This window comes from Colobus angolensis, unplaced genomic scaffold (genome assembly GCF_000951035.1).
Source record: "Colobus angolensis palliatus isolate OR3802 unplaced genomic scaffold, Cang.pa_1.0 Scaffold314, whole genome shotgun sequence".
Lineage (NCBI taxonomy): Eukaryota > Metazoa > Chordata > Mammalia > Primates > Cercopithecidae > Colobus > Colobus angolensis.
Genome location: NW_012116422.1, coordinates 1606321 through 1632069, shown reverse-complemented (window position 1 = coordinate 1632069; position 25749 = coordinate 1606321). Strand labels below are relative to the sequence as shown.

General features: G+C 51.3%; 2 protein-coding genes across 3 annotated transcripts in view; one reads left to right on the top strand and one right to left on the bottom strand.

The window, feature by feature from the left end:
* Positions 1-18789, top strand: part of SEPT8 (septin 8) — a 19716-nt gene extending 927 nt beyond the window's left edge. The window contains exons 2-10 of one of the 2 annotated variants that reach the window (XM_011951079.1): positions 11229-11349; positions 12337-12532; positions 12864-13050; positions 14119-14280; positions 14868-14964; positions 15143-15311; positions 15499-15631; positions 15775-15965; positions 16234-18789. In XM_011951079.1, the coding sequence (XP_011806469.1) occupies positions 12366-12532; positions 12864-13050; positions 14119-14280; positions 14868-14964; positions 15143-15311; positions 15499-15631; positions 15775-15965; positions 16234-16276 (1149 nt within the window). In that variant the 5' untranslated portion in view covers positions 11229-11349; positions 12337-12365 and the 3' untranslated portion in view covers positions 16277-18789. Of the gene's footprint in view, positions 1-1699; positions 1716-11228; positions 11350-12336; positions 12533-12863; positions 13051-14118; positions 14281-14867; positions 14965-15142; positions 15312-15498; positions 15632-15774 lie in introns of those variants that run through there. The other variant, XM_011951080.1, reaches the window with a different exon arrangement.
* Positions 18790-20039: 1250 nt separating this feature from the next.
* The window catches only part of CCNI2 (cyclin I family, member 2), a 7605-nt gene continuing 1895 nt past the window's right edge, over positions 20040-25749 (bottom strand). Inside the window, exons 3-6 of the mRNA XM_011951081.1 lie at positions 25357-25431; positions 23783-23923; positions 22579-22809; positions 20040-21912 (exon numbers count right to left, since the gene is read on the bottom strand). Coding sequence (XP_011806471.1) covers positions 21772-21912; positions 22579-22809; positions 23783-23923; positions 25357-25431 — 588 coding nt within the window. The 3' untranslated portion in view covers positions 20040-21771. The remainder of the gene's footprint in view (positions 21913-22578; positions 22810-23782; positions 23924-25356; positions 25432-25749) is intronic.

Below are 25749 nucleotides of genomic sequence, written 5' to 3'. Positions count from 1 at the left end.
AGGACCCCGGCGTGGGCTCTCGGTCGCGCTAGCGGGGGGTCTCGGAGCGTCGGGCGGCCTGCCTTGCCGGGCGGCTGGTCTGGGTCTCTTCCTGGGGCGCAGGCAAGGCAAACCCCTTTCGCTGGAAGGAGCCAAGACCCGCCTGGCTCCGGGCAGGTGCGAAGACAGAGTGGCGCCCGTGGGGCCCGCAGGGGAGGTCCAGACACTCCAGACCCTATCGCCCAGGGTGTTTCTTTCTGCACACTTGGGGAGAGTCCTAGCCGCACAGGTGCTGCGGGATAGGTACAGCCGGGGAGGATGGAGCCCCCAGGATCCGAGGGAGTCCCCCACACGAGCTCAGGACTCAGACTTGAGTCCTGAAGACCCTTGGCCTGCTTTTCCTTCCTCCCCAGCTCCTCTCTGCCCCCGCTCCCCACCCCGGAATCCTGGGTGCGACTCCAGGCAGGTCAGGCCTCAGTGGTCGGGTCTGCGGCAGCCATTCGCCAGGAGCTGGAGGGATTCCAGACTCAGCCCAGTGGGCGTTTATCTGGGCTCCAATCCAGGTCCTCAGAAGGTTAACATCCCTGGTGGTCCCTGCAGGGGTCTCACTGGGCCCGAACCTGCGGATAGCCAACTTACTCAAGGTTTTCATAATTCACTCGGGGGAGGGGCGCCTTTGGGGGATTGTGTCTGGACGTCCCCCGCTGTTTAAGGCTGGATCTGGGTGTGTCTGGAAGGCTAGGCTGTGACAGTGAAGGAAGCTGTGTCCTCTTGCCAGCATGTGAGGCCCTGGTCGGCTGGAAGGGGGAGGAGGGGGAGAAAGAGGAGGAGGAGAAGGGAGGCCCAGGGCTGTTGGAGGGAGGGGGGAACTCTGAATATGTGAACGATAACGAATTGGTTCTGGGGCTAAATAAGGGAGCCAGAACTTATGTAATTAATGCTATAAATACTGTCATCCGAATTTATATATGTAAATTTTCCCTTTAATCTGAAAATACATTTCTTGGTCTACTTTGGAAATGTGCATGACTAAAGCAGGAGCTCTTGGTTTCATAATTTCTAGACTTGGGTGTTTTATTCCTATTGGGGAGGGGGGCTGTATGTCAGTTAAGTAAGTTTAAATACATGAGGAACAGATTCAGAGGCTGGGCTACTCAGAGATTCACTTTGCCCCGTATTATAAATTGGAATTTATGTACCGGAGGAGGGCAGTGCCTGAATCCTAACAGACCTACTGATTAACTGGAGGCCAAGAGACCCGTGAGTGCCTGGGCGTCTCTGCTTGTGTGTCTGTGTGCATTTTCTGTGCCCAGCTGACCAGAAAGTTATGTCCGGGTCTTGTCTGTGGCCGGAGGTTTAACAGTTGATCTTGCAGGTGGGAGAGGTATGTAGAGAAACCAGAATCCTTGATAGGAATCCTAGACTAACTCCTTGTTGGCCATGTGACCTTGGGCAGGTTATTTAACCCCTTGGTGCTCTCATGTGTATGATGGGATGGAAATATTACCTCCCTCATAGGGGAACTGTGAGGATTCAACAAGAGAATCCAGGGGCGGTACTTAGAGCTGTGTCTGGCACATGATAAGGACACAATGAATAATATATGCTACCTATTGTCCACGTGGATGTGAGGACTGGCGCCCTATGTAAGAAGGGAGCAGAGGATGTATCTGCCCTGTTCATGGCACTCTCCGTAGGGCTTCCATCCCTGCTCATCCAGAGATGGTCCTCAGAGGGTTAGCTGAGAGGCCAGGCTGTGGGCTGGACAAGCCTTCCCCTGGGGTCCAGTGTTTGCTCTCGGACCATTCCTGTGAGGAGTTTGGGTATTAGCTGCGGGGTGGCCAGGGCACAGATAGGGTACTGACTCAGGCACGGGCATAGAGCCTGAGCGCAGGGCCTTGGTTGCTATGCCAGCTTCAGCTGGAGGGATGGACACCTTCCACACCCTCTGCACTTTGGGCTGTCAGCCTCCTGGGAGGACTTGGATAGGGTTGGATTTGCGTGGAGACCTTGGGTGGAGTTTGGCCTGAATTTAAGTCCGGACTCCATTCACCCCTCCTGGCTTGTCATCTTGGGAAAATCATTTCTGCCTTTATCTTGCTATAAAATGGGCAGAGCCACACTGGTTCCTCAAAGAGTTTATGGAGGGTTAATTGCAGTCCGTGGCATGTTTGGAAATATGCTGAGGTGTCTTGCAAGCCCCAGGATGTGATGGAGCCATGACAGGTCTACACTGTCCCTCTGGCCGGCTCAGTGGTCAGACTAGCCCTGCAGTCCTGAGAATTGTCCTGACCTGGAGCTTAAACAGCATACAGAGTTGTACTTTGAGATGGATGTGTGCTGGGTTCCTATGTCCTCACACAGCATGGTGTGCACACCACAGGCTAACAGCCTTGGCATCCTGACTGGGCTCTGCTCCACCCTAGATCAGTATTGGGGTGAGGGTGGGCATCCCCTGTGTGTGGGTGTGTGGAACAGCCCTCTGGGGAGGGTGTGTTGCCCCTTGCCCTCCTTGGACAGCCAGACTCCTGTCTACTCTTGCTGTGCCCCTCCTCCTAACTGGAATCTTGACTCTGGGGCTCAGCCCTTCCTTCCCTGAGGGCCAGCTCCGGTATTTTCTCCTGCCAGAATCTCACAGGTTCAGACCCCATGGTGAGCAACCCTTTAGGGCTTGGAGAAAGTGAAGCTGAGGGGGAGAGGAAGAAACGTGCAGCACGCAGCCTCACATTGGCGTTCTTCCCAGCCAGTCACTTACCCCCATCTCTGCTTTATCCCCAGCACCATCTGTCACTTCCGTTGTCACCCCCTCAATCTTGATACTCCCCCAAGAAGCGGGCTCTCCAGGGAGTACCTAGTCCCTCCTGAAGCAGGAATTGAGAGCCCTCACCCAAGTGGGGCTCAAGGTCTCTGTCAGAGTGGTATCTCCCCATCTTGTAAAAACGGCCAGTAGCCTCCTTGCTGAGCCATGCCGAAGAGAAACGGGAGCTGAGCAAGAGATGCCCGTGCAGCTCTCAGGGCACATGTGAGCACCACCTGCAGAGCCGTAGCTCTGCCCTTTCCCCCAGGAGGTGAGTCTGCCTGCCCTCCCTCCGTCTTGGGCATCAGACCGTGCTGTGTGTGCCCGCCTTGGGAAGGTCTGTTTGGGCAGTGGGTCACAACTGCAGGGCTGATGGGAAGCATTGGCAGCCCAGGGAGCACACGCTAAAAGACTGACCATGATGGGAACAGAGAGGATGGCAATGAGAAGATGAGCTCAGGGCCAAGGAGGAGGGAGACTGGGTGGAGCCTGGGAACCGAGGGTCTGACTTGTGTCAAAAACCTTGGATGGCAGGGAGGGCAGTGGGTGCTTTGAGCGCATTATCTTGTTGATGCTAACAGCCCAAGGTTGGGTGAGGATGCAGACTTTGGTCATTGGCCAGTAAAGGTAGGGGGAACAAGATCCAAATTCCAACACCAGTGATGACAGAGAGGGTGGATATCTTTGCGTTTTGAGCCCTCGGATGGGCTAGGTGGAAGCATATATTATATTTGGGGCAGTAACTACCACGAATGTCTCTGTGGCTCAAGTCCAGTTACCAGAGGCGAGCAGCTGCAGGATGATAGAGCAAAGGGCCTGAGGGCCAGCTGGCCTCTGTGTGTCCCTTGCAGCCTCCCCAGCCTTCTTGCCTCTGTGCTGCCAGCTTGAGTTTCAGGATCCCCAGGCATGGCCCCCAAGGCAAAAGCTTTGCCAGACAACCAGATGCGGAGCTATACAGACAGGAGGGAGACACATCTGACTGGGGAAGAGACGCCCTCCCAAGGTCTCCATGCCCTCGTGGTAGAGCTGGGGCACTCTGTTGGCTTCTTTTGGAGCCATTTGAAACTTCAGAGCTCCTATAAGAACTGGGGCTGGGAAGAGGCAGTGGAGGACAGGGCAGGGGGCATCTTGGCTTTGCGTGCAGTTGCCCTACATGTTCTTGGGGCAAATTAGATATTCTCGTCAGGACACATGGCTTTCAGGTGTTCCCTATCCTAGAGGTCAAATTAGAGGGACAGAACCAGCAGAGGAAGGTACAGGGGCCCATGTCTACTGGCAGGTGGCTGGCTGTTTTCTGAGGGGCCTCCAGGGCTTGGGCTGCCTGATGCCTGGGGTTCAGAAGGGGCTGTGGGTATGGACCCAAGCCCACTTGTCAGACCTGGCTCTTGGGCCTGGGTACAAACCTAACATTCTGCCTGGTGTTGGAGTGAATGGACAAGCAGCAGAGAAGTATAGCAGTGCCACCCCCATACCTCCGCCAACCATGTTGGTGCCTATGCATTCCTCTGTCCCTTTCCAGCACTGGCATCCATCCTGGGGTTGGACGGAAGGCGGGGCACCTTTGCTGCCCACTTTCTCCCTCCAAGGGTTTTCATTTGCTGTGAAACAGAGACTGCCTTCTCCTGCCAGTGATATCCAGACCACTCGTGGCTTTCCCTGTTACAAGGCAGTGGTGGCTGCCGCTGGAGTCCCTGAGCTAAGTAAGAAAATATGAATGCCTGGAGTTCTAGTACATTCTGCAGCCCAGAGCGCCTTCCCCATCTCTGTGGTGGGATAGACCACTCCCTCTCAGGCAGCACAATAAAGGCCAAGAACGTGTCTGTCCTAGGCCTGGGGTTTGGGGTGGCGAGTACTGGCCCAGCTACCAGTAACTGTGCTCTTAGTTTCCTGGAAGTCTGATTTTGATGGGAAAAGTGTGAAACATACTATCCCAAATTAATAAGCTCCAGCCTGGCTGGTTGTATGCAGAAAGGAAAGACAGTGCCTCTTAGTGAGACAGAGAAGCAGAGAGAATGGAGTATTAGGGTCAGGGGATGGTTTTGCTCCCAAAGTTCCTTCTCTTCCAGGATGGGTGTGGTAGGACTGGCCTTGTGAGGATGATTGGCAGCCCAGCTGCCATCTCCCTGTTACCTTGACTGCCATCATGTTGGGACCATGGAGGGTGATCCTTGCTTAAATCTTCTCTCAAGTTTTCTGTTGCCACTGTAGGAGAAAGATGCTTTGGCTCCCAGGTGTCCTCGTGATTTGGGACAGGTATATCCTGCCTCTATTCTTCACTCCTGGCCCGGGATAGCAGCATCCCACCCCCACCCTCCCACATATGTCTCCTTGGTTATTTCCCGTAACCTCTGACCTGGGCTTAGAGGCTTGCTGTGGAATCCTGGGACCAGAGCCGAAGCCTTTCCTGGGAAAATTCCTAGGATTCCTCTTAGGCTCAAGGACAGTTGTGCTTATGACCGCGACCATGGGTTCTGGCTAGAGGCCTCTGCTCTGGCTATTTAAGGCCCAGGCTGCTGGAAGGAGCTGGAGCCGGGGCTAGCATAGTTTGTGCCAGGAACATGGGTGGGGAAGGCTCCCAGTGGTCCATTGACTCCTGGGTCCATTGCTCAGTTACTTAATAGGGCCATCCCCAGGGCTGGAGTTCCCCTGGGGAGTGGGCTTCCTGTCCGCCTGACGGGGTACACTGGTGAGTGGGTGCTAGGCATGGGAACCCAGAGGAAGAAAAGCATCCAAAGTCCAAGGCACTGGAGAGCTCTGGGAGGCCTGGGGTCTGGGGGCTGTTCTTTGTTCATTATTCAGTAGCTAATCCACCTATGGTGGGGTATTCTTTCTACTCCCACTGCAACAGTCAGCCTAGTTTGGGGGTTTGGATCACAGGCGTCTCTATTCACCCACAGCTTCCCCGGCTCTGTTGGTTTAGACATTCAATAGATTTCCAGTTCCTTCTGGATAAAAAACCTGTTTTTGTGTGTGGGCAACCATGAGATGCAGTTTCTTCCCAGATCCCACCTTGTTTCTTGGTAAAAGGGGCAGTTCCTCTTGGCTGGTGATGAAGGCTGCTCTAGGAGGCTCAGACAGAGCATTTCCTGATCAGGAAAAGGGCGTCCTAGTTATCCACTGGGCTGCATAACAAAATGCTGTTCTCCACTTTGTCTTGGAACGGCTGGGCATGGAGGCACGCAGCCGGCCTGAGAAGTTATTATTTTGGTTGTCGTCTTTGATGTGCCAAAGAAATGATGACACAGAAGCCTGGGGCCTGGCTCAGGAGCCAAAAGCTTGTTAGTGATTAGAGAGGGGATAATGGCCCCATGGCGTTTCTCATTGCATAGGTAGAGCTCAGAGCTCTACAGAGAGCCAACTCTCTCTATCCTGGGACTTTGAAGACATGTAGGACACTCACCCGTGTGAGCACCTCAGGGAGCTAGGTGTGTGGAATGAGCCAGAGGCTTTGGGTCCACCTCTCTCTGGGGTCCAGGTTAAGTTGTCCTGCCTGAAGACTCCTCCCCACAGAGCAGTCTGCCATGGGGCTTCCTGACCTGAGAATGGAGCCCAGCTGCAGGGTCCTTCCAGCTCACTCCCACCAGAGCCGGCTTACAGACCGGCAGGCCTTTGGCCCACACTAGCCCACTGACATGTTGTATTGGGCCCTCATGGTATTCTCAGTTTGTATTGGTTGTCAGTCTTTAAAAATTATAATTTCACATAAAAATATAGATTTCTGGGCCAGGCATGGTGGCTCACATCTGTAATCCCAGCACTTTGGGAGGCCAAGGCGGGTGGATCACCTGAGGTCAGGAGTTCAAGACCGACCTGGCCAACATAGTGAAACCCCGTCTCTACTAAAAATACAAAAATCAGCCAGGCGTGGTGGCTGCGTGCCTATAATCCCAGCTACTGGGGAGTCTGAGGCATGAGAATTGCTTGTACCTGGGAGGCGGAGGTTACAGTGAGCTGAGATCACACCACTCCAGCCTGGGTGACAGAGCCAAACTCTGTCTCAAAAAATACATATATATATATGTATATATATAGGGAGAGATTTTTGGGTTCTCTTTAAAAATGGGAAGATTTGGCAACACTAGACCTGCTTTCCCACAGTTGGCTCGAGTTGTGGAACTGCGGCCACCACGGATTGAGCATAAGCACAGGCTCTCCAGTTCTCCGCCATTCCCACCTCTCCTCGGGAGCTCCCACACTTAGCTGAGTTAGCTGCTGTCTTTCATCCAGCAGGCAGAGAGTGATGTGACTAGAAGCGTGGGTTTCACAGTCATGTTGTCTCCATTCAGATCCTGGCTTTGCTCTCCTGAGCAGTGTGGTCTTGGGCAAATTACACACTCTTTTGATGCCTCTATTGTCTCATCTGGACAATGGGGAGGCTGCTATGGCCTATGTCATAGGGCCGAAGTGTGGACTACATGAGATTAAATTAGGGTTGCGCATAGCAAGCATGCAATACATGTTAGTTATGTCTGTTGTTGTTGCCATTGTTATTAGGGTGCTGCTGCCCTTCACCTATATGTTACCTGCCTGGCTTCTAAAGGCATTTGAGCTTAGGCTTAGCCCTCTGAGGTCAAGGATCTGATGTCCTCATCTTTTCATTGGCAGCCATCCCAGTTCCTGGCACACAGCAGACATGTCCAGTGAGTGTGTGTTGAGTGACTGAATGAATGAATTGGGAGCCTGCTAAGAACAGGGGAGGCAGTGTAGCAGAGTGGTTTGGGACAAGAGCTTGGTCTACTCTTGGGTCCCTGCTCTGCCCTGGTTAGTTCCCTAGCTTCTGTGTGCTTCAGTTTCCTCCACTGTAAAATGGAGATAATCGTGGAGTCTGTCATCCACAGTGAGAAAGGACTAAGTGAGAGCCTGGGTGTAAATCACTTGGCTTAGTTCACGTATGGTGGTCCTCAGTGAGGTGTTGGTATCATCTCAGACATCCATTCCTTCCTTTGGTTGTGAACACTGAGCTGTTTTACCTTCCACACTGTCCCTCCTTTCCTGGCTCTCCTTGCTTTCTCCCTGTTCCTCTGCATCCAAAGAGTTTTACTTTGGATCCTATGGCACTGAAGATGTTTCAGTTGCAAGTAATAAATGATACCAGTCAGCTAGCCTCAGTGATAAAGAGGATATAGCCAGGGGTAAGGGGAAAAGCGCAGAGATAGAGCAGACACTGGCTTCCTCTCTTCTCTGTGATTTTCTTGGCTCTGCCATCCTGTGAGTAGACTGAAGCCTTAGGCTAGCTCCCCTAATGGTTTCAAGATGGTCATAAAGGCTCAACCTGTGTCACTTGCCTGTACCTGCACCAATCATGGGATCATGCTGATGGGCTCCCACCCCAGGAGTTAGAGCTGTGGTCTTACCCACCAAATTGCAGTTCTGGTAGCCACTGGGAGACCTGACTTTATTTCTGAGTCATGGTAGCTGAGATGTGCAGGAGGTCCTTCAGAGGCTGTTGGTTCCTTCTAGGTTGTAACCCCACTCAGGTTGGTAGAGATGCCTGGGGCAGGCACCCTGGAGCAAGTAATGCAACTTAGATCACATGTCGATGCCAAATCTATGATCAGGGAGTTGGCATTATTGAGAGTTACCCCTTGGTAAAGCCTGGAGGTCAGATCAGTCTCCTGGGACAAGGTAACAACACTGTCTCCATCAGAGCCAGTGGCCATTCTGTGTGTGTACGTGTGTGTACATGCATGCTCCCTGACTGTTCCCTGGGGCTACTAAACAGATATTGCCCCAGATGTGTGGCCCCTGCAATAACAGAGTATAGTCTGGGCAACAACTTAGGGATGATGACCTCCCTGTACCCCACACTTCCACAGAAAGAGTCGAGCTGTGTGAGGGGAGGCCACTCTGCAGTTGCTGTGCATGGATAGGTAGTTTATGTGAGACCCGCCCCAACAATCCCCAGTGCTACACTTAGCCTCTGGAGCCTAGACCTGTAAGAAAGCGGGGGAAAACAGGAATGGAATGGCCTCTGCTTCTTAGTAAGTGCTCTGCGGCCATGTGTGTGTGTGTGTGTGTGTGTGTGTGTGGTTTCCAGACACAGCTGACTTGGTGGTTTGGCGGCAGACTACAGGATGTTGGATTGCATCCTGATTGTGTCACCCCTTGGAAGAACAGGATGAATAAACACATAGCCTTCTCTGCAAGCACAGCACGCCTTAAATTTTGGAGATTTTCAGTCTTGCCTGTAAAGAAAAAAGCTCTAGACTAACTGTTGTGTCCTCCATTTGATCCTCAAGCTGCCATAAGGAGGTGGAACAGAGACTAAATAATGAAGCCCTGTGTAAGGTGGGCAGGTGCCCCGATGCCATAGCAGTTGGGGGCCATGTTCAGTAACTTGTAAATGGTAGCGTTGTCCAGCATGTTGGGCATAATAATGGGAGGGAGGGAAGAATAGAAAACCTGACCTCCCCAGCCAGCAGCCAACATCAAGAAGCTTATAGAATAGGTAGAGAATCAATATGCATTAAAAAAGGATAACCAGTAGTACTAGGAAACAGGATAACTGCCAAGTGAGGGGTCTGGAATGTAAGTGCTTGGGGGCCAGGTGAGAGTGGGTGCCAAGGAAAAGGTAGAGTAAGCTGTAGAGCCCAGGGGAGGGGTAGAGTTTGAAAGGGGAGCTCAGAGTTACCAGCTGGGCTGGAACCAGGCCAGTGAGGAAGGCCTGGAATGCCATGCTAAGGGGTTTGGACCTGGCCCAGCACCTCCTAGGCTTCATTAAGTACTTTTATGTGGGCACCAAAGAGAGGAAGCTGCCTTTGGGACCTCCTTGTCCAACTACGTTTTCAGCCCTAAGGAGACCTGGGCTTGAGTGGGGAGATTGGGACATGATGCTTTGGGGCTAGGTCGTGGGGAGAAAGGGTCAGCTATAAGAAAAGAGGCTCCGTTGAATGGGAGAGAGCAGGTTTAGGGTTAGCCCTGACTTGTTTGAGGGGATGGTACAACTGCCCAGAGAGGCCATGTGGGGTCTAGGTTGCCAGCACCCACACTTGGGAGTCACTGATGCAAGGCTGCCGTGGGGAGGTAGACATCAATTGTGGAGAAGGTTGGCTTTGAGTGCCAAGGTTCTCTGGTTGGGAGGGAAGGATGGCCAGAGGGGTTCAGGCCAAGGCAGTGGGCTGTGGCGAAGGTCAGCTGCTCAGGTGCTGAAGAGATGCCTTTGCAGGGCAGGAGCCAGGGCCACCCGTCCATTCCTGACCCTGAGCCTGTATCTATATCTGCCACTGGCCCTATCTCCTGGGCTGTCCTCAGCTGGACCTGCTTCCCCGCCCCGCAGCTATGGGCAGGAGAGACTCTGAATCCGCTGCCCTTTCCTCTCCTTCTCTCCTTCCTTTCCTCTCCTTCCTCTTTCCAGCTGTCTCAGGGCAGTGGGGCTCAGGAATGGAGGAGGCAGGATTCTGCACAACATGGAGCTGTCTAAGGTCTGCCCTCCAGAGGGGCTGAGCCTGGGAACCTTCCCTCGGGCAGCATTTTACCCCATTCCAGGGAGTCAGAGAAACCAGCCACACAAGATGGAGTGTGACCATGACCCTCTGCTTTAGGTCCTTGTGGTTTCCTTTTATAGAGCGCTGGGCCGGCTCCAGTGGCCCCAGCTCACCCGGGGCCTGCCGCCCAGCTCTCTGCTAAGGCCAGGCCTCCACATTCTCACCTGGAACCTTCTGTCTAGACAACCAGGACTGAGATAGGGGTGGGACGGTGGCAGGAGTCAAGAGCCAGGAGCTGGGGATCTCTAGAGAACACCACTGAGGCAGAAGGGAGGAGGCCTCAGAGTCTCGATCCCTCTGGAACCCACCCCTGAGCCCCAGTGGGGGGTTGTCTGAGTGAGGGCCGGCTCCTTTAGCAGGGTCCATGCATGAGTCCCACGTGTGGGTGTGTGAGGAGCAGCGGTGAGCGTGGAGGGCCACGAGCCCAGCTGATAGAGGAGGCCCCTCTGAGGGAGCACGTGTGTGAGGGGGTCAGACCAGACCTGCCCCTGCTTGAGTCCTGCCTCAGTGGGAGGACTAGGCAGAGGCAGCATCCCCCGTCTCCTCAGAGCTGGCTGCAGGAACAGATGCACTTTGTAATCTGGGACTCTGGGAGCATCTGGGGCCTCCTGCTGAGTAGGAAAACAGGTGAGCCCTTATGGGTAGCAGCCACAGCCCCTGGAGCCACCTACACCAGGAGAGATGGAGCCCTCAGGCCAGGCATCCCTGGCCATCCCAGGTGAAGCAAAGTCACAGAGTGGAAGGGCCTTTCCCCCTGGGGGCATCGGGCTCCCTCTGGGGAAACTTGGCCTGGAGTTGGCTTGGGAAACTTGGCTTGGGTGTACTCAGGGTGTGTCTGAGATTTGTTGAGAATTCAGACATCGGGCGGGGCTGCTTCGCTGTTTTAACTCAGATTTAGCGCCCATCCCCGCAGCCTTGACCTTTCTTCTCCAGTGGGCTCATGTCTTGTTTTATTTCTCTCTTGGCAGAATGCAGAGCCAGAGCCCCGGAGCCTCTCCCTGGGCGGCCATGTGGGTTTTGACAGCCTCCCCGACCAGCTGGTCAGCAAGTCGGTTACTCAGGGCTTCAGCTTCAACATCCTCTGTGTGGGTGAGTGTCAGGGCCTGGCCTTAGACAGAGGGTGGGTGAGAACCTCCTGGGAGAGGGGGTGCTTCTGGCCCCCTGTTGAGCTACAAGGGGGCTTCCCAGGCAGAGTGAAACTTTGGGGGTGTCAGGATGAGGATTTGGTTGGTGTCTCTGCCAAGGTCAAGGATGGAGTTAGAGCCAGGGCCTGGCACAGCATTGTCAGGAAGTTACTGGATCGGGCACATGAAAGTGGTTTGTAAACTGTGGGTGTTTATCACAGAGATTTAGGTTCATTTATTCATTCGTTTGTTCATTTAAAAAGCATGTATTCATTTACTGCTTCCTACCCTGTGTCAAGGACGTTATGGTAAACAGCTCTGCCCCTCATCACCATATCCGGTGGTAAGTGCTCCGGCACGCATATGAACAAATACAGCCCCAAGCAGAGAGGCTCTCAGAGGTTCCCTGGGAGTCCCAGAAGGGCACAAAGTGCTCTGCTGGTCCCTCTGCAGGTGCCCTTCAGGAAGTGGCCCATCCTGAGTTCCCCCAGCTAAAGCCACGTGGAGCTAGGGCTGTCTAGGGCGCATGGGTTGAGCCACTGGTGGCTTTAGAGCCTGGCCCTCCTGGTCCTGTGGCCACCCTGGTCCTGGGAAGGGTGTTGTGTACAGCAGGTTATGTGTAAGGTGACTGGGTCTGCAGTGGTGTCTACCCAGCTGCACGGCTCTGCCTCTTCCCTGCTACTTGAGGGAACACACCACACATCACACACAGCTATGTCTTCTGTCCAAGTCCACCTTTTGGCTCTTCCTTCCACAGGTTATTTCTGAGGCCACAGGAAAAGATAGTTCCTGGGGAATGGGGGTGATGAGGGATGGGGGTGGGCGACCCGCCCCTTTCTCTTATCCAGGGGCCATGGATGCCTGAGCCCTGCCTGGCCTAGCCACCAGCCAAGGACAGCCCCAGTTCCAGCCTGTAACACCCACTTGTTCCCCTCCTGTCCTCACCGCCCAGGGGAGACCGGCATTGGCAAATCCACACTGATGAACACGCTCTTCAACACGACCTTCGAGACTGAGGAAGCCAGTCACCACGAGGCATGCGTGCGCCTGCGGCCCCAGACCTATGACCTCCAGGAGAGCAACGTGCAGCTCAAGCTGACCATTGTGGATGCCGTGGGCTTTGGGGATCAGATCAATAAGGATGAGAGGCAAGAGGCGGGAAGGGCGGCCCCACTCAGCCTCTTCCCACCCCACCTACATTGGTCCCCATACCAGTAGCCCAGCCCTCACACTGCAGGGGCCAGGGAGTGCCTCTTGGGGAGTATCTGAGGCTCTGTGGTCACCAACAGACCAGTTACTCCTTTAGGTGTCTGGAGAAGGGGTCAGCTGCCTGTATCCAGTCAGGGATCCTCGGGCAGAAGCTGTTCCCAGAAAGAAAAGGCCAGGGGGCAGCCTGGCTTGGCCCCGAGCCCTGAGCCCCCCAAGCCCCAAGCCCCTGATCTCAGCTGGCAGCCTCCTGGGTGATGGAGCTGTCTGTAGTTACAGGCCCATAGTTGACTACATCGATGCGCAGTTTGAAAATTACCTGCAGGAGGAGCTGAAGATCCGCCGCTCGCTCTTCGACTACCATGACACAAGGATCCACGTTTGCCTCTACTTCATCACGCCCACGGGGCACTCCCTGAAGTCCCTGGATCTGGTGACCATGAAGAAACTAGACAGCAAGGTATCCCTGTCCCCACCCGCTGTCACAGGCTCCATAGTCTTCTGCTGCGATGCGATGTGGGTGGCTGCCTCATGCCTGTCCACCATGGTCCTCAGGGATCTCGTCGGGGGCTTGTGGATGGCCCCCTATTGGCTTGGTCCTCTCTCTGTCTTGCGTCTGTCCCTCCTGCTCCAGTGGCTCCCATTGCTCTGGGCTCTTTCTCCAGAGTCCTGTGCCCTGGGTCTGACCTTGAGCCCCTTGCTTGCAGCTGAATCATTGTCATTCTCAGCCCTGCTGCCCCTCCCGCTCCCAATAGTGTTTGTTGCCCTTCACCCCAGGGAACTTCCTTTCCCATCTCAGCCTCTTCTCTGCTCATTTTCTATCTCTCAATTCCTAATTTCTAGCTCCTCCCTTCACTTCCCCCTTCCTCCCTGACATAAGTGTGCTTTAGTTCTTTCTGAGCCCATCAGGGAGAGGAGAGTTAAGGCCCAGAATTGGGATGTGAATGAGGGGTGGGTACTGTAGGGGTAGAGAAGGGAGGCAGCTTTATGGGAAGGGCAAGAAGAGCTGTGCATTTTGAAGGGCATGTGGCCCCACAGCCCTTGTCAGCTGTCATGCGACTGCCTTCCCATCTCAGGAGTTCATTTTTATTGTGAAAAACGGGATAGCCTGGGTGTGGGAGATTTTGGGATCTTCTTATGGCTACTGCTGATGGGTCCTTTTACCTGCTTAGTGGGGAGCACAGCCCCCGACCACTCCTTCTGTCAGGCCCCAGGCCAATTAGGACCTTCAGAGGATTCTGGGTCAAAGCTGGGTATGCCTAAGGGGACCAGTTTTGGGGCTGGATGGTGATTTGGGGGAACCAGGGCTGTAAGAAGCACTGCAGACAATTGTTGAAACCCATCAGAATGGCCACAGGTGGCTGGGTTTGCACCATGGCTGCCTGTGGGAGTGGCTCCATCTCTCTGGCCTCCTTCCCCCTGCCCAGGGATATGGCCTGGGCATGGCCAGCCATATCCTGGGCATGGCATGGGAACCATTGCTCAAAAGAGCCAACCAGCCTGCTGTCCTCTCCCCTGATCCTGTCAGGTGAACATTATTCCCATCATCGCCAAGGCTGACACCATCTCCAAGAGCGAGCTGCACAAGTTCAAGATCAAGATCATGGGCGAGCTGGTCAGCAACGGGGTCCAGATCTACCAGTTTCCCACGGATGACGAGGCTGTTGCAGAGATTAACGCAGTCATGAATGTGAGCGTTGGGCGAGGGCCTCAGTGCCCTGGGGCCAGAGGGTGAGGAGCCGGCACAGATCTGACACAGCCCCAGGAGACTCTTGTTCCCCAGGATTCCAGCCTTAGCTTCTCCAGGACAGAAGGGTGGGCATCTGGAGCTGACCAGTCCTACATCTGTGGGCAGGGGACAGGAGGAATCTGATAGTGGGCCTACACTGGGGACCCCAGGTTTGGGTGTCATAAGATCTGGACTCATGGAGGAGCCTGGAAATGGAAGGAGTTGAGCAGGCTTAAGGGTTTGGGAACCTGGAAGGGAGCCAGGTTCACAGGTCCTTTCAGGGAGCTCTAGTGGCCCCTGGGAGGCCTGAGGGCTGAAAGAACAGCCTGGAGAATCAGGAGCACCAGGGAGGGGGTTGAGGGTTCAGCCCACTCCCCTGTTTGGAGTTCTGGGACATTTCTCAAGAAGAGAGCCAGGAAGCAAGCATCTGGCCCTGGAGCCTTTGTTCAGGTCTGGCTGCCCCTCCCTAGGACCCAAGGGCAGGGAGGGAGAGTCTGCCATTAGCCTGTGTCAACTCCGGGCTTACGCATACCTGGGCCCCTTTCCAGGCACATCTGCCCTTCGCCGTAGTGGGCAGCACCGAGGAGGTGAAGGTGGGGAACAAGCTGGTCCGAGCGCGGCAGTACCCCTGGGGAGTGGTGCAGGGTGAGTGTGGATGGGAAGTGCATCCCCAGCTGGGGGTAGAACTGTGTCCCCTGGCCTGCCCTGCTGCCTGTAGTACCCTGTGCTGTTTCTTCCTCATGCGCACCTGTGTGCCCACCCTGACTCTGGAGTCTGCCCGCCTGCATGCCTGCCTGATACCCCACCGGCCCCCTGCTTTCAGTGGAGAATGAGAATCACTGTGACTTCGTGAAGCTGCGGAAAATGTTGATCCGGGTGAACATGGAAGACCTCCGCGAGCAGACCCACAGCCGGCACTATGAGCTCTACCGGCGCTGCAAGTTGGAGGAGATGGGCTTTCAGGACAGCGATGGTGACAGCCAGCCCTTCAGGTGACAGCCTGAGCCAGAGTGAGCCTGTCTTCACAGCTGTGGCCAGACACACCATCCTGGCATCTGTTCCCTGGGGGACCCCACCATCCTCTTACCCCTCATGCCCACATGATTCTACCTCTCTGGCTCTGCCCTACCCTATTCCTCCATATCCCATCCTTGGCCTCTCTTCTGTGGGTCTCCACAGCCTACAAGAGACATATGAGGCCAAGAGGAAGGAATTCCTGAGTGAGCTGCAGAGGAAGGAGGAAGAGATGAGACAGATGTTTGTCAACAAAGTGAAGGAGACAGAGCTGGAGCTGAAGGAGAAGGAAAGGGAGGTATGTGCCAGGCTGGGGCCTGGGGTGGGGATGCTGAGGGAGGGAAGACCTGGCTGAGGGTAGAGGTGGGGGTGCCTTCCTGGCCCAGGCTCAAGCCCTCCTCTTCTTGCTCCCCCCATCTTCTGCCCCCTTTCTGCTGCCAGCTCCATGAGAAGTTTGAGCACTTGAAGCGGGTCCACCAGGAGGAGAAGCGCAAGGTGGAGGAAAAACGCCGGGAACTGGAGGAGGAGACCAATGCCTTCAATCGCCGGAAGGCTGCGGTGGAGGCCCTGCAGTCACAGGCCTTGCATGCCACCTCGCAGCAGCCCCTGAGGAAGGACAAGGACAAGAAGAATTAACGCACGCACAGACTTACATGTCAAGAGTGGACTTTAGACTTTCATGTGTTAAGTTGCTTGAGTTACACCTTGTGACCCTTCTCCCATAACATGGTGTGAGGACGGACTGGGAGCCGGTACAGACTCCAGTGTTTACAGCTTTGCTTTCCCCTACCCGACCCTGGCCCCAGGCTGCCCCAGGCCTGGCGGGCCACCCCTCTCTATGCAAACACGTAAAAGCCAGGAATGCTGGAATCCAAAACTGACGAGGTTTATTTTTTTCAGAGCCAGTGGCTGGTCTTCCATTTACAGTGTCACTATTCCCTGACGGAGCTGTTATGTGCCGCTCCAGCGAAGGCCCCAGCCGGGATGCTAGGCCTAATTGTTCAGCGTGGAGATGGCAACTCATGTGGTGCCCTAGGTGCAGCTGCGTGGTCTGGTATACATGCTGCAAAATTCACCCAGTTCCCCTCATTTTAATTTTTCTAACCTAGAGCTTAATTTTAATAACTTTAAAACACTTCTAAATATTTATTTTGGCACCAGCATCAAGACAAATAATATCCTCTCCCATTATTTTCATAAGTAACACAGATTTCCTGATTTTTAAAAACTAAAAATACCGCTAAACCTTTCTTATGTATAAAGTATGCCTATGATATATACAGGGAGAGCTGGGTAATAAACTTCCTGTAATGACAGTGTTTGGCATTTCTTTGTGGATGGAATTGGAATATGAACAAAACCATGTCCAGTGTTTTTACTGTGAATGTAAATGGAACAGCAGCCCAAAGCAGTTGTCTGTGCCCCAGAGGTGCTACCTGTAAACAGGGACCAACTCCGTATGTGTGTTAAGTGTTTGGCTCCATTTAAGACTCCCAAGCAAATCCTGCATAGTCCAAATGCAAAGAGTACTCAGTGGGAAAAAGGTTGTTACCTCAAAGTCATTGCTTCTTTCCTGGCTGGGTCACAGGGTGAAGAGATGAAGGTGTCTGATGTATACAGATGATGAGGGGAAAAGTGAGCAGCAAAGGAGCTTTCCCCTTCAACTGCACTCTAAAGGGGAACATTTTAAGGAAGTACTAGCAGTTTTGATTCTTCTATGCTCCTGTTGGTTTACAAGCCACCGAGAATGTCAGTGTTGAGAATATGGCCTGGTAAAATGGGAGATGGAAAATGACAAGACGAAAGGAAGGGTAGTTTTAATGTTGAAGCACTGTGCTGGGCACTGGAGCTACCCAGAGGAATGCACAACGCTCCCCTCAAGGAGCTCACAGTCTAGCATACTCCCTGGCTGGAAGCCTCAGGAAGCTGTGCTAATTTATTGTGGAGTTGGTAGTTTGCTTTTCATGCCCCTGTCTTCTTTCTCATGACCATTTCCCCCTTTCTGCCTGGCTTGCATTATTGATTTCCAGGACCAAGTCCTGGCTTCCTCCTGCCTTCCTGAGATGATGTTCTGCTCAGGGAGAGGCGGAGGGGTGGGTGAGCTGTGTACGTCCACTGAGGCACGGCCAGGAAGAGGCAGCCTTTACCTATGAGGGGCTCCATGCTCCAGCAGCAGAGCAGGTTCTAGTGACAATTCTCAAGTTTGTATGCTATGACCGGGGTGGATCTAAATTTTGTGGGGCTGAAAGCTGGAATTATTTAGACAGACTTCTTTAAGAAAAACAATGTTAATATAAAATTAGGTACAGGGTCTTGGAAGGGGCCCTGAAGATTAAGGTTCATTAGCTTCACAGTAAGTCCACATCTGGTTGCAACTGAAAACTGACGCTTCAGTGAGGGTATCTAAAAAGGTAAACTGGCATATATCCAGGGCAAATGTGGGCTGCCAGTGGCTCATCTCTAGGGTAATTTTATGTCTGAAAGTATGCAGTTGGGTCAGAGCATGACCTTTACGATAGCCTCTCTCAGCTAACATATTTCTGAAGATGAGGCCTGGTGACCCAGCAGGTTCATTGGACACATAAGAAATGAGAATTCCTGGTTCATGGGCCAACTTGGGGCTCTGGAGTGTGCAGATTTGGCCATTCGTCCATTGTGGCCTGCGGGTTGCATCCCGGGTATACTGAAAGGCCGTACTCGTGGCTGGCTGCCTGCCTGTGGGCCTAAGCCTTCCCGGTATCTTCAGGGACACTTGACAGACTTGCGTCTTCTCAAGTCTGAGCTGCCTCCACAGGTCCCTCTAGCAAGCCTCACTGCACCTCTCCCCCTGCTGTTTGTGTTTGGAATTTTGTCATCTTTAGCTGAGACCAAATTAAACGGTGCATAAAGTGAGCTTAAAACTTGCCACTGTTTAATAAGTTAGCTCTCATAGAATGTGACCCTGTCTGCAGGGTCTCATTTACCCTTCTTTTTCTCATTGTTATTTGTTGGTGTTAATAGGGCTGTCTTACAGGATCGTGTTGGCATTTACTATCATGTCTTTCATAAACCATGTTTGTTTGGGGTAGAAGAATCACCGTATAATTTGTTGTCCAAACTGGGACTATTGAGAGAGAAAGGGGATGCTATTAATTACACCAGATCAATAGGCATAAACCAGACCTGTCCCAGGCCAATGGGGATATATGGTCTTTCTAGTTGTGGGTAACCTGATCTAGGTGGTTTGTAATTGTGCATACTGACTGCATATATGTTTGTGTATGTCTAAATGTGGGCTCCCTGTTAAGTGGGGCTCATGGATACGAGGCCCGAGTGTGGCTTGCTAGTCTGTTATGTTAACATGCTTTTCTAAAATTGCTTCACGTGTTAATTCATTTACTCCTGCATTGACTGTTTTTGTTCTTTTCCATTCACTTTGTACTCATTTTTTTTCATTAAATTTTGCATTTATTTTGAGTTTCTGTGGTGTCTTTTTTGGGCAGTAGCTTTTCTGATTTAACAAGTTTCCTGAGCCCATTAATCTGCTACAACTGTGGTAAAATACAGCTTGTCTGTTCTCTGAATTTTGTGGAGGTTGATCTACTTCTGTAGGAATTGTTTTAATAGGAAGCCCTGCTACAGGCATCTGTGAAAGGCTCTGGGATAGGTGGGGGGTGGAGGGAAGAGTCACAGGAAAGTCACAGAAAGGTAAAGGTGCAGTCTGTGGTCCACGAATCTTTATTGGACAACTGGGTGCAGGACATGAGAAAAGGGGCACCTGCCCTCGAGGAGCGTTCCTCCTTAGCAAAAAGGCTTCCCATGGGACTGCTAATATTTGAGTGTCAGAACTGCTCGGAACCACATTATATGCATTAACTCCTCTAATCCTCATCCTCATCCTATGATTAGGGACCATTCATCCCCATTTTATAGCTGAAACACAGAGGTTTAAGTAATTTATTACCCAAGGTTACAACGGCAAGTAACTGGAGTTGAGATTTGAATGCTGGTAATCTGTACCCTTAATTCCTGAGCTACAGCTGCTCCTTGGCATCTCAATGGAATGATGGAAGAGTAGTGGAAGTGTGGCCAGGTTCAAGTACACAGCCTGATGATGTGGGCTGGTGGACCTGAGACTGTTTTTTAGAGGTAGATAGCCCTAGGGGACAGGCAAAAGTTTGGCTGAGGGAGGGCAGACTGGTGGTTGAGAGGTGGTAAAAAGTACGTGGGTGTCTTTTTTAAGGAGCTTTCTCCATTGAGCACTAGGTAGATTTGGGAAGACCAAAGTGAGGAAATGGGGATCCCTGCAGGAAGAGCGGTGTGAACACATCCCCAATGCAGGCATAGCTCAGCTCTACTTTTGGGAAGGCAGGCAGCAGGGAGGCGAAGTATTCACCAACCTTTGAAGGACAGAGACTTTCCAGGAAGCCAGAGGGAGGAGGGTCTCCTAGGTGGTGGAAACATCATCAAATGACTTGGCTCATTCATTTCAGGGAAGTACTGTTTGGACAAGTTTAAGACAGGTCTATGATGCCCCCTCCCTGCCCTGTTCTTCCTCCCTGTTCCTCCCTGAGCCCACCTACCTTTCTTTCTGCCATAGCGTCTGCCGCTGAGCTTTTTCCATCTCCATTTTCTTCACCAATCCCTGCCTTTCTATAGGTGGGGTCAAAAGGAAAATGGATTGTATCCATATTTCTCCCTGAGAAGTGTTTCCCAATCTCTGAGTTGAGGTGGGATAGGAGCTCCTAATGTCAGAAAAGAACATTAGAGGGAAATAGGATGGGATCTGGGGCCTCAAGGCAAGCTTGAAAAGCAGATAAGACTTTTTAAAATCCACAAGTGGGACTTTGGCAATACAAAAGTGAGCTTCCCTATAGAAGAGTTCTATCATTTACAGAAAGTCAGAGCAGAAGGTTGTCTCCTATCCCAGTCCTGGGACTCACAGGTCTACCCTCTGCTTTCTCCAAGAGGTTGAGTTGGATCAGCTCTCGGAATCTAGCTCACATCCAGAGCCACCTGGTTAAGCAGCAGATGTCTTCCAGCAGTTCCCCAAAGCCCGGGACACCCAAGCTGGTATGGGCCCTCGGGATGTCCTCCTGCCTTATGCACTGTGGTCCCACTTACACTGGAAGGAGGCAGAGGGCACTCACGGCCACCACTGGAAGCTGTGAGCAGCATGGCCTCAGCATCTCCATCTGTAAGATGGGTTCTGGACTATAGGAGAGTTCTTGATATGACCTAGGAGATAGTGTTCCAAATATATCTGACTCTCACAAGCCTAAATGCATGGTAGCTCAAAATAAGATTCATACAGGATTGGAAGCAATTAAAGTTTAATTTTAACAAAAGCTCCGGCAAGCAAAAGTGTGTCAAGAAAAAATAGAGATGTATACTAACTCTATAATATAGACAATTATGGTATATCTAGCCCTTGACCACTTTGCACCTAGAAATCATTCCCTTCCCACACCATGGCTTAGCACATTTACACACACACACACACACACACACACACACACCCACCATAGTTCAGAGTGGAACCACCTCTGAATGTGTAGCTCAGTCATTCATGTCCTCAACACAACTTACACAGCCCCAGCTGGCATCTGTGTCAGCTGCACTCCCCTGCTCAGAGAATGGCTCTGTGGTAGCACAGCTTGAGAGAAGCAGCTGGCTCCTCCTCCTGGCAGCACTGTGGTTGGAGCAGGCTTGGCCTCAGAACCTGCTCATCCCAACAAAGCACTCAGAGATGTGCCTTCCATCACAGGTGTTAGCCTATAATACCCATTCGTTAGCACAAAATCCCTCTAGTTAAACTAATAACTGAAAACACTTTGCTTAAGAGTAACAAAGGAAAGATATGCCTAAAGCTTGCTCAAGTTACATTAAACAAAGCATACTTTATAATCCAGTCCTTGTAAAAAGAAGACATAAGTCATGGCCATGGTCAGGTAAATGTGTCTGCAGAGACTGTCCCATGTTAGGAGTTGCAGGCAGGGTAGTTGGGACTGGAAGCACCGCATATATGTTTGGGATAAGCTTGGGAAGTTGGAAGGACCTGGCCAGCTCTGGCAGGTAGAGCAGCAAGAACTGGTCAGAACTAGCCCCAACCCTTCAGCCCTGAGCCAGGCCTGCCTCTTGGTCTCATATTCCAGTGCTCTCAGGGGCCAATGCCAACCCTTGCTGGAGAAGGAAGGAAAAACAAGCTGCCATTTGAACATTCATTCATACTCCCTGGCTTCAGGCCCAGAGGAGAAAAAGGGAAGGCAGGGTCATAGTCTATCAGACCACCCTTATCTCTGCTGACCCCAGCCTGCCTTTCCCCTCCTCACTTTATTTTTTTTCCAAGGGCTTAGTTGGGAACTTTTTCTCAGTTGCTCTTCCAGAGCCACCTTCCCTTTTTACAGGATTAATAACAAGCCAAAGAACTCATGGTAGTCCAAGCAAGGAGTTTTCACATTATGCTCTGAAGGCCCCAGGGTGGAGGCAGAGCGGCTGGTTGGCAGGTGACATAAAGTTATCTGTGCAGGATGATGACTGAAAACTTCTCAGTTGCTGCGTTACAAGTTGCTTGCAGCAGCTGTACTGCATATCACCAACCTGTATTAGAATAGAGTGGCCATCTTCAAGCAGAACCATCATACATTCTAAGAAATTGGCAATTGAGTGCCAAAATGTTAGCATGAAGCAAGTTCAGGAAGGTCCAACCACCCAACTAAGGACCACTAATCCTGCCATCTCAGGGACATCCATTTCCAACCCAGTAAAGTTGTCATTAGTTTAACCATGCATTCCATCCTAACCTATCTGTTCTGAGGGATTCTGACACACCCCCCTCCTCCTCGTGTCCCGAGAATGCTTGCCTCATGGTACCCCTGTACCTGGTACCACACGCTCGTACAAAGGAGAGGTGAAGGAGTTTAAAATTTATGCTCCCCAGTATTAAGCTCAGGGTTGCTTCCTCCTAAGCCAGACATCCCCCTGACCCCCCAGTCCTCTTGGCTACAAGGGCTCCCATTGAGATAAAGATTCTAGCACTCTCAGAGACCACTCCCATTGGTCCAGTGAAGAGAACACATGTCCCATCTCAAGTGCATACAGCATGGCCAAGTGTGGAAAGCCTAGCCTTTGGGCAGACTCTTTCCAGGGTTATGGCCAGAACATTTTCCAGAGGCCACAAGGGGAAAGGGTACCCCTTTGGGGTCAGAGTGCATCAGCTAAAGGGGCAAAACACAGAGCCTGGTCTGGGGCAAAGTTGATGTCTACCTGTGCTTTCTTTAGCAGATCAGATATAGGAGCACACCAACCGGGCATGAGCCTCTCCAGCTCTAAGGTGATGATGACCAAGGCCAGTGTGGAGCCCTTGAACTGCAGCAGCTGGTGGCCCGCCATACAGTGCTGCAGCTGCCTGGTCAGGGATGCGACGTGGAGGGAAGGATTCCTCTGAGGCAGCAGCTCCAACACATGGGGCCAGCTCAGGACCATCAGGGCATGGAACTGGAGACCATGGTTTTTAATGTTAGAACAGAAAACCCCATACTTTTCATATATCAATGACCAGAAGTGCAAACAATTTGAATTTCCATCAGGGAACATCAAATGTTGCCCAACCCTTTTCATTCCTATCCATGGCTCCGTAAGGGGCTTGAGGCTTAATGCCCACTCTGTGGCCAAGCTGAGCTTCCACCCCAGAGACAAAAAAAAAAAAAAAAAAAAAGAAGAGTCTGCTTTGTGACATCATCGTTATCAGTGGAAAGTACCTAGATGACAATGTTTCCATTCTGAAAAATAGAAACATACTATTCAAGACCAAGGTAGCAGAAAAGTTACTTGTATCTGCTTATCATAAGAAACTCTGCAACTTGGCAACAGTGGCCAGTTTTCATAATGAAACAGCCCTTAGTAATTTAATCTTCATGCTTCATAACAAACCAAAACCCCATGAGATTTCCACATTGCATAATTTTGCCTTACTAACAGAATCATATCCTTAAGGATGACCATCATTCCCCCAACTAAAACAAATACAAACTAATGTATGATATTTTTTTAAGTGCCAGATCAATATGGTCTAAAGCCTCAATAAGGATTGTGTGTAGTTGACTAAAGACAGCTAAGTGAATGTGTGTAAAGTGTAGCAAAAGCAGACAGATATTTATGTACAGTATTCATAGAATGGAAAGTTTAATATTTTTGCAGTGTGTATTTAAAAGAGAAACCATAATAGTGCCGTCTAAAAATCTTTGTAAAGTTAATTTAATGTCCTTTAGGAGTGGGAGTCTGGTGGAACTGTGTTGGATTTAAGATACCTTTTCACTCTCCCGTATGTCATGAGCCTTGTGGGTCACCTCACTGTGGTGCATGTGCAACAGCGTGTACACGCCTGTGCTTTGCCGTCCTGTGTTGTAAACAGCTGTTCCAAAGGCACAAACGAGTTTAGGGTAGACTCTGTAAACGCCTCCTTACTCACTATAGTCAAGAAGTCCAGCGGCGTCCCAATATAGAGGTCCCAGTGCAGTCTGTCCAGAATAGCCAGCTCCATCCTTAGCAGCTCATTCGGGGAATAGTCAGAGCCATAGTGCTTTATGAAGTCTTTTACTTGTGGAATAAACTGTAAAAAGAAAATAAAGAGGCCAAAGCCCTACATCATGTCATAGTAGCTTTTGTTTTCTTATCCATGGGGACTGGGCATTCATGACCTTAGTGGAGTTGTCTTCCTGTGGCCTGCCACAGAAAATGCTTCTGAAAGAAATACCAAACCAGATCTTGGCTATCTGTCAAATCCTCAGCTGGTTATGTAGTGAACATTACATGGTCCCCCTCTGAAACCAGGTCTTGATCCCCCAACTGCATACTAGCTCATACCCAACAGTGCTTTGGAGGCTGGGGCTGTGCCATCTCCCCTGTTCAGCTGCAAGAACTCACCCAAAGCTTTCCAGGAGCCATGGGTTCTGCCTATCCCTATTCCTGATCCCTACCATGGGTACTGGGCATACAGAAAAAACTATGCTTTTGAGCTTCCTAGTCTGTACAGATAGACACATTGATAAAACCTCCTGTGGGTTTTTCAGCATCACAACTGCAAACTTCCTTCAACCTTGATTGAAGGTGGTTCAGTTCTGGCAAATCTATGGCTTTTCCCACAGAAGGACTAATGAGACTTGTCTATGAGTAAACATTCAAGTACCAAGTATATTAAAGGTTTGATCCTATGTTTTTAGATAGACAGAAGTATTACTATAACATCCAGAAAAAGGATCACTTGATTTTTAGTTGGACAAAAACAACTTGGGCATTAATTCTATTCTAATAAACAGGAGTTTAAAACATTTTTATTGAAAGTTTGGAACTGGACACACAACTTCTTCCCTGCCTCATCAGACCCAGAGATCAGCTAAGGGTGACCCCTGTGGCAATGGCAGTGATTTCACCATCCCCAAAATGGGAAAAGTTGGAGGGAGGTAGGAAAGTTTGGAAAGGGTATTAGGAGATGATCTCCTCCTGAACAGATGGCACAGTGCAATTCAGCCATTCAGGCATGCCTGAAGCACTCATGGGCCCTTGTACTTTACCCCCAGCACATGGCCCTCCTGTCCCTCTCAGGGGTCCCAGAGTTCCCAAAGACCAGCTTCATTGACACAGCCAAGTCCTCAAGTCTCAGGCAGCTTTCTTAGACATAATTGCTTGGGGTGGATGTTAAGTCACATGGTTTGGGAGGCCTTTTTCCTTGCTCAACAGCAGATGTCCCTGTTTAGAGAGAGGTAGCGTCTGGCATCAACCAGTGAGGCCATATGTATCTGTCAAGAGTTCAGGTATCTAGGTTTGGTGGGCCAGGACAGTTCAGCTGTTCTACTTGTTCATTTGTGGGGGTCTCAAAGTCTGACAAGCCGATGGAAGGGACAGCAGAGATGCTGGCAAGTTGGTGACTTTTCCAAAACATCCACCATACGTGAAGGGCACAGACCTATCATGAAACTGGAGTCCTCCAATATTACACCCCTATACCTGAAGTGCAGCCCAGTGTGGACTTCCAAGGATGCGTACCTCCTGTTCTTCATTAACTTTTGCAGCAAGCCTCAAGGAAGTAATTGTGGCGCAATGTAGGTATTTCTCTTTTACCTGCAGTATGGAACAAACACATTTGAGCAGAATATGAATGCCAGAAACAAACGGAAAAGCATCTGTGTTTGTTTTTTTAATATACTTTTTTGAGATGGAGTCTTACTCTGTTGCTCAGACTGGAGTGCAATGGCATGATCTTGGCTCACTGCAACCTGAACCTCCTGATTTTGAGCGATTCTCCTGCCACAGCCTCCTGAGTAGCTAGGACTACAGGCACGGGCCACCACGCCTGGCTAATTTTTGTATTTTTAGTAGAGATAGGGTTTCACCATATTGGCCAGGCTGGTCTCGAACTCCTGACTTCAGGTGATCCCC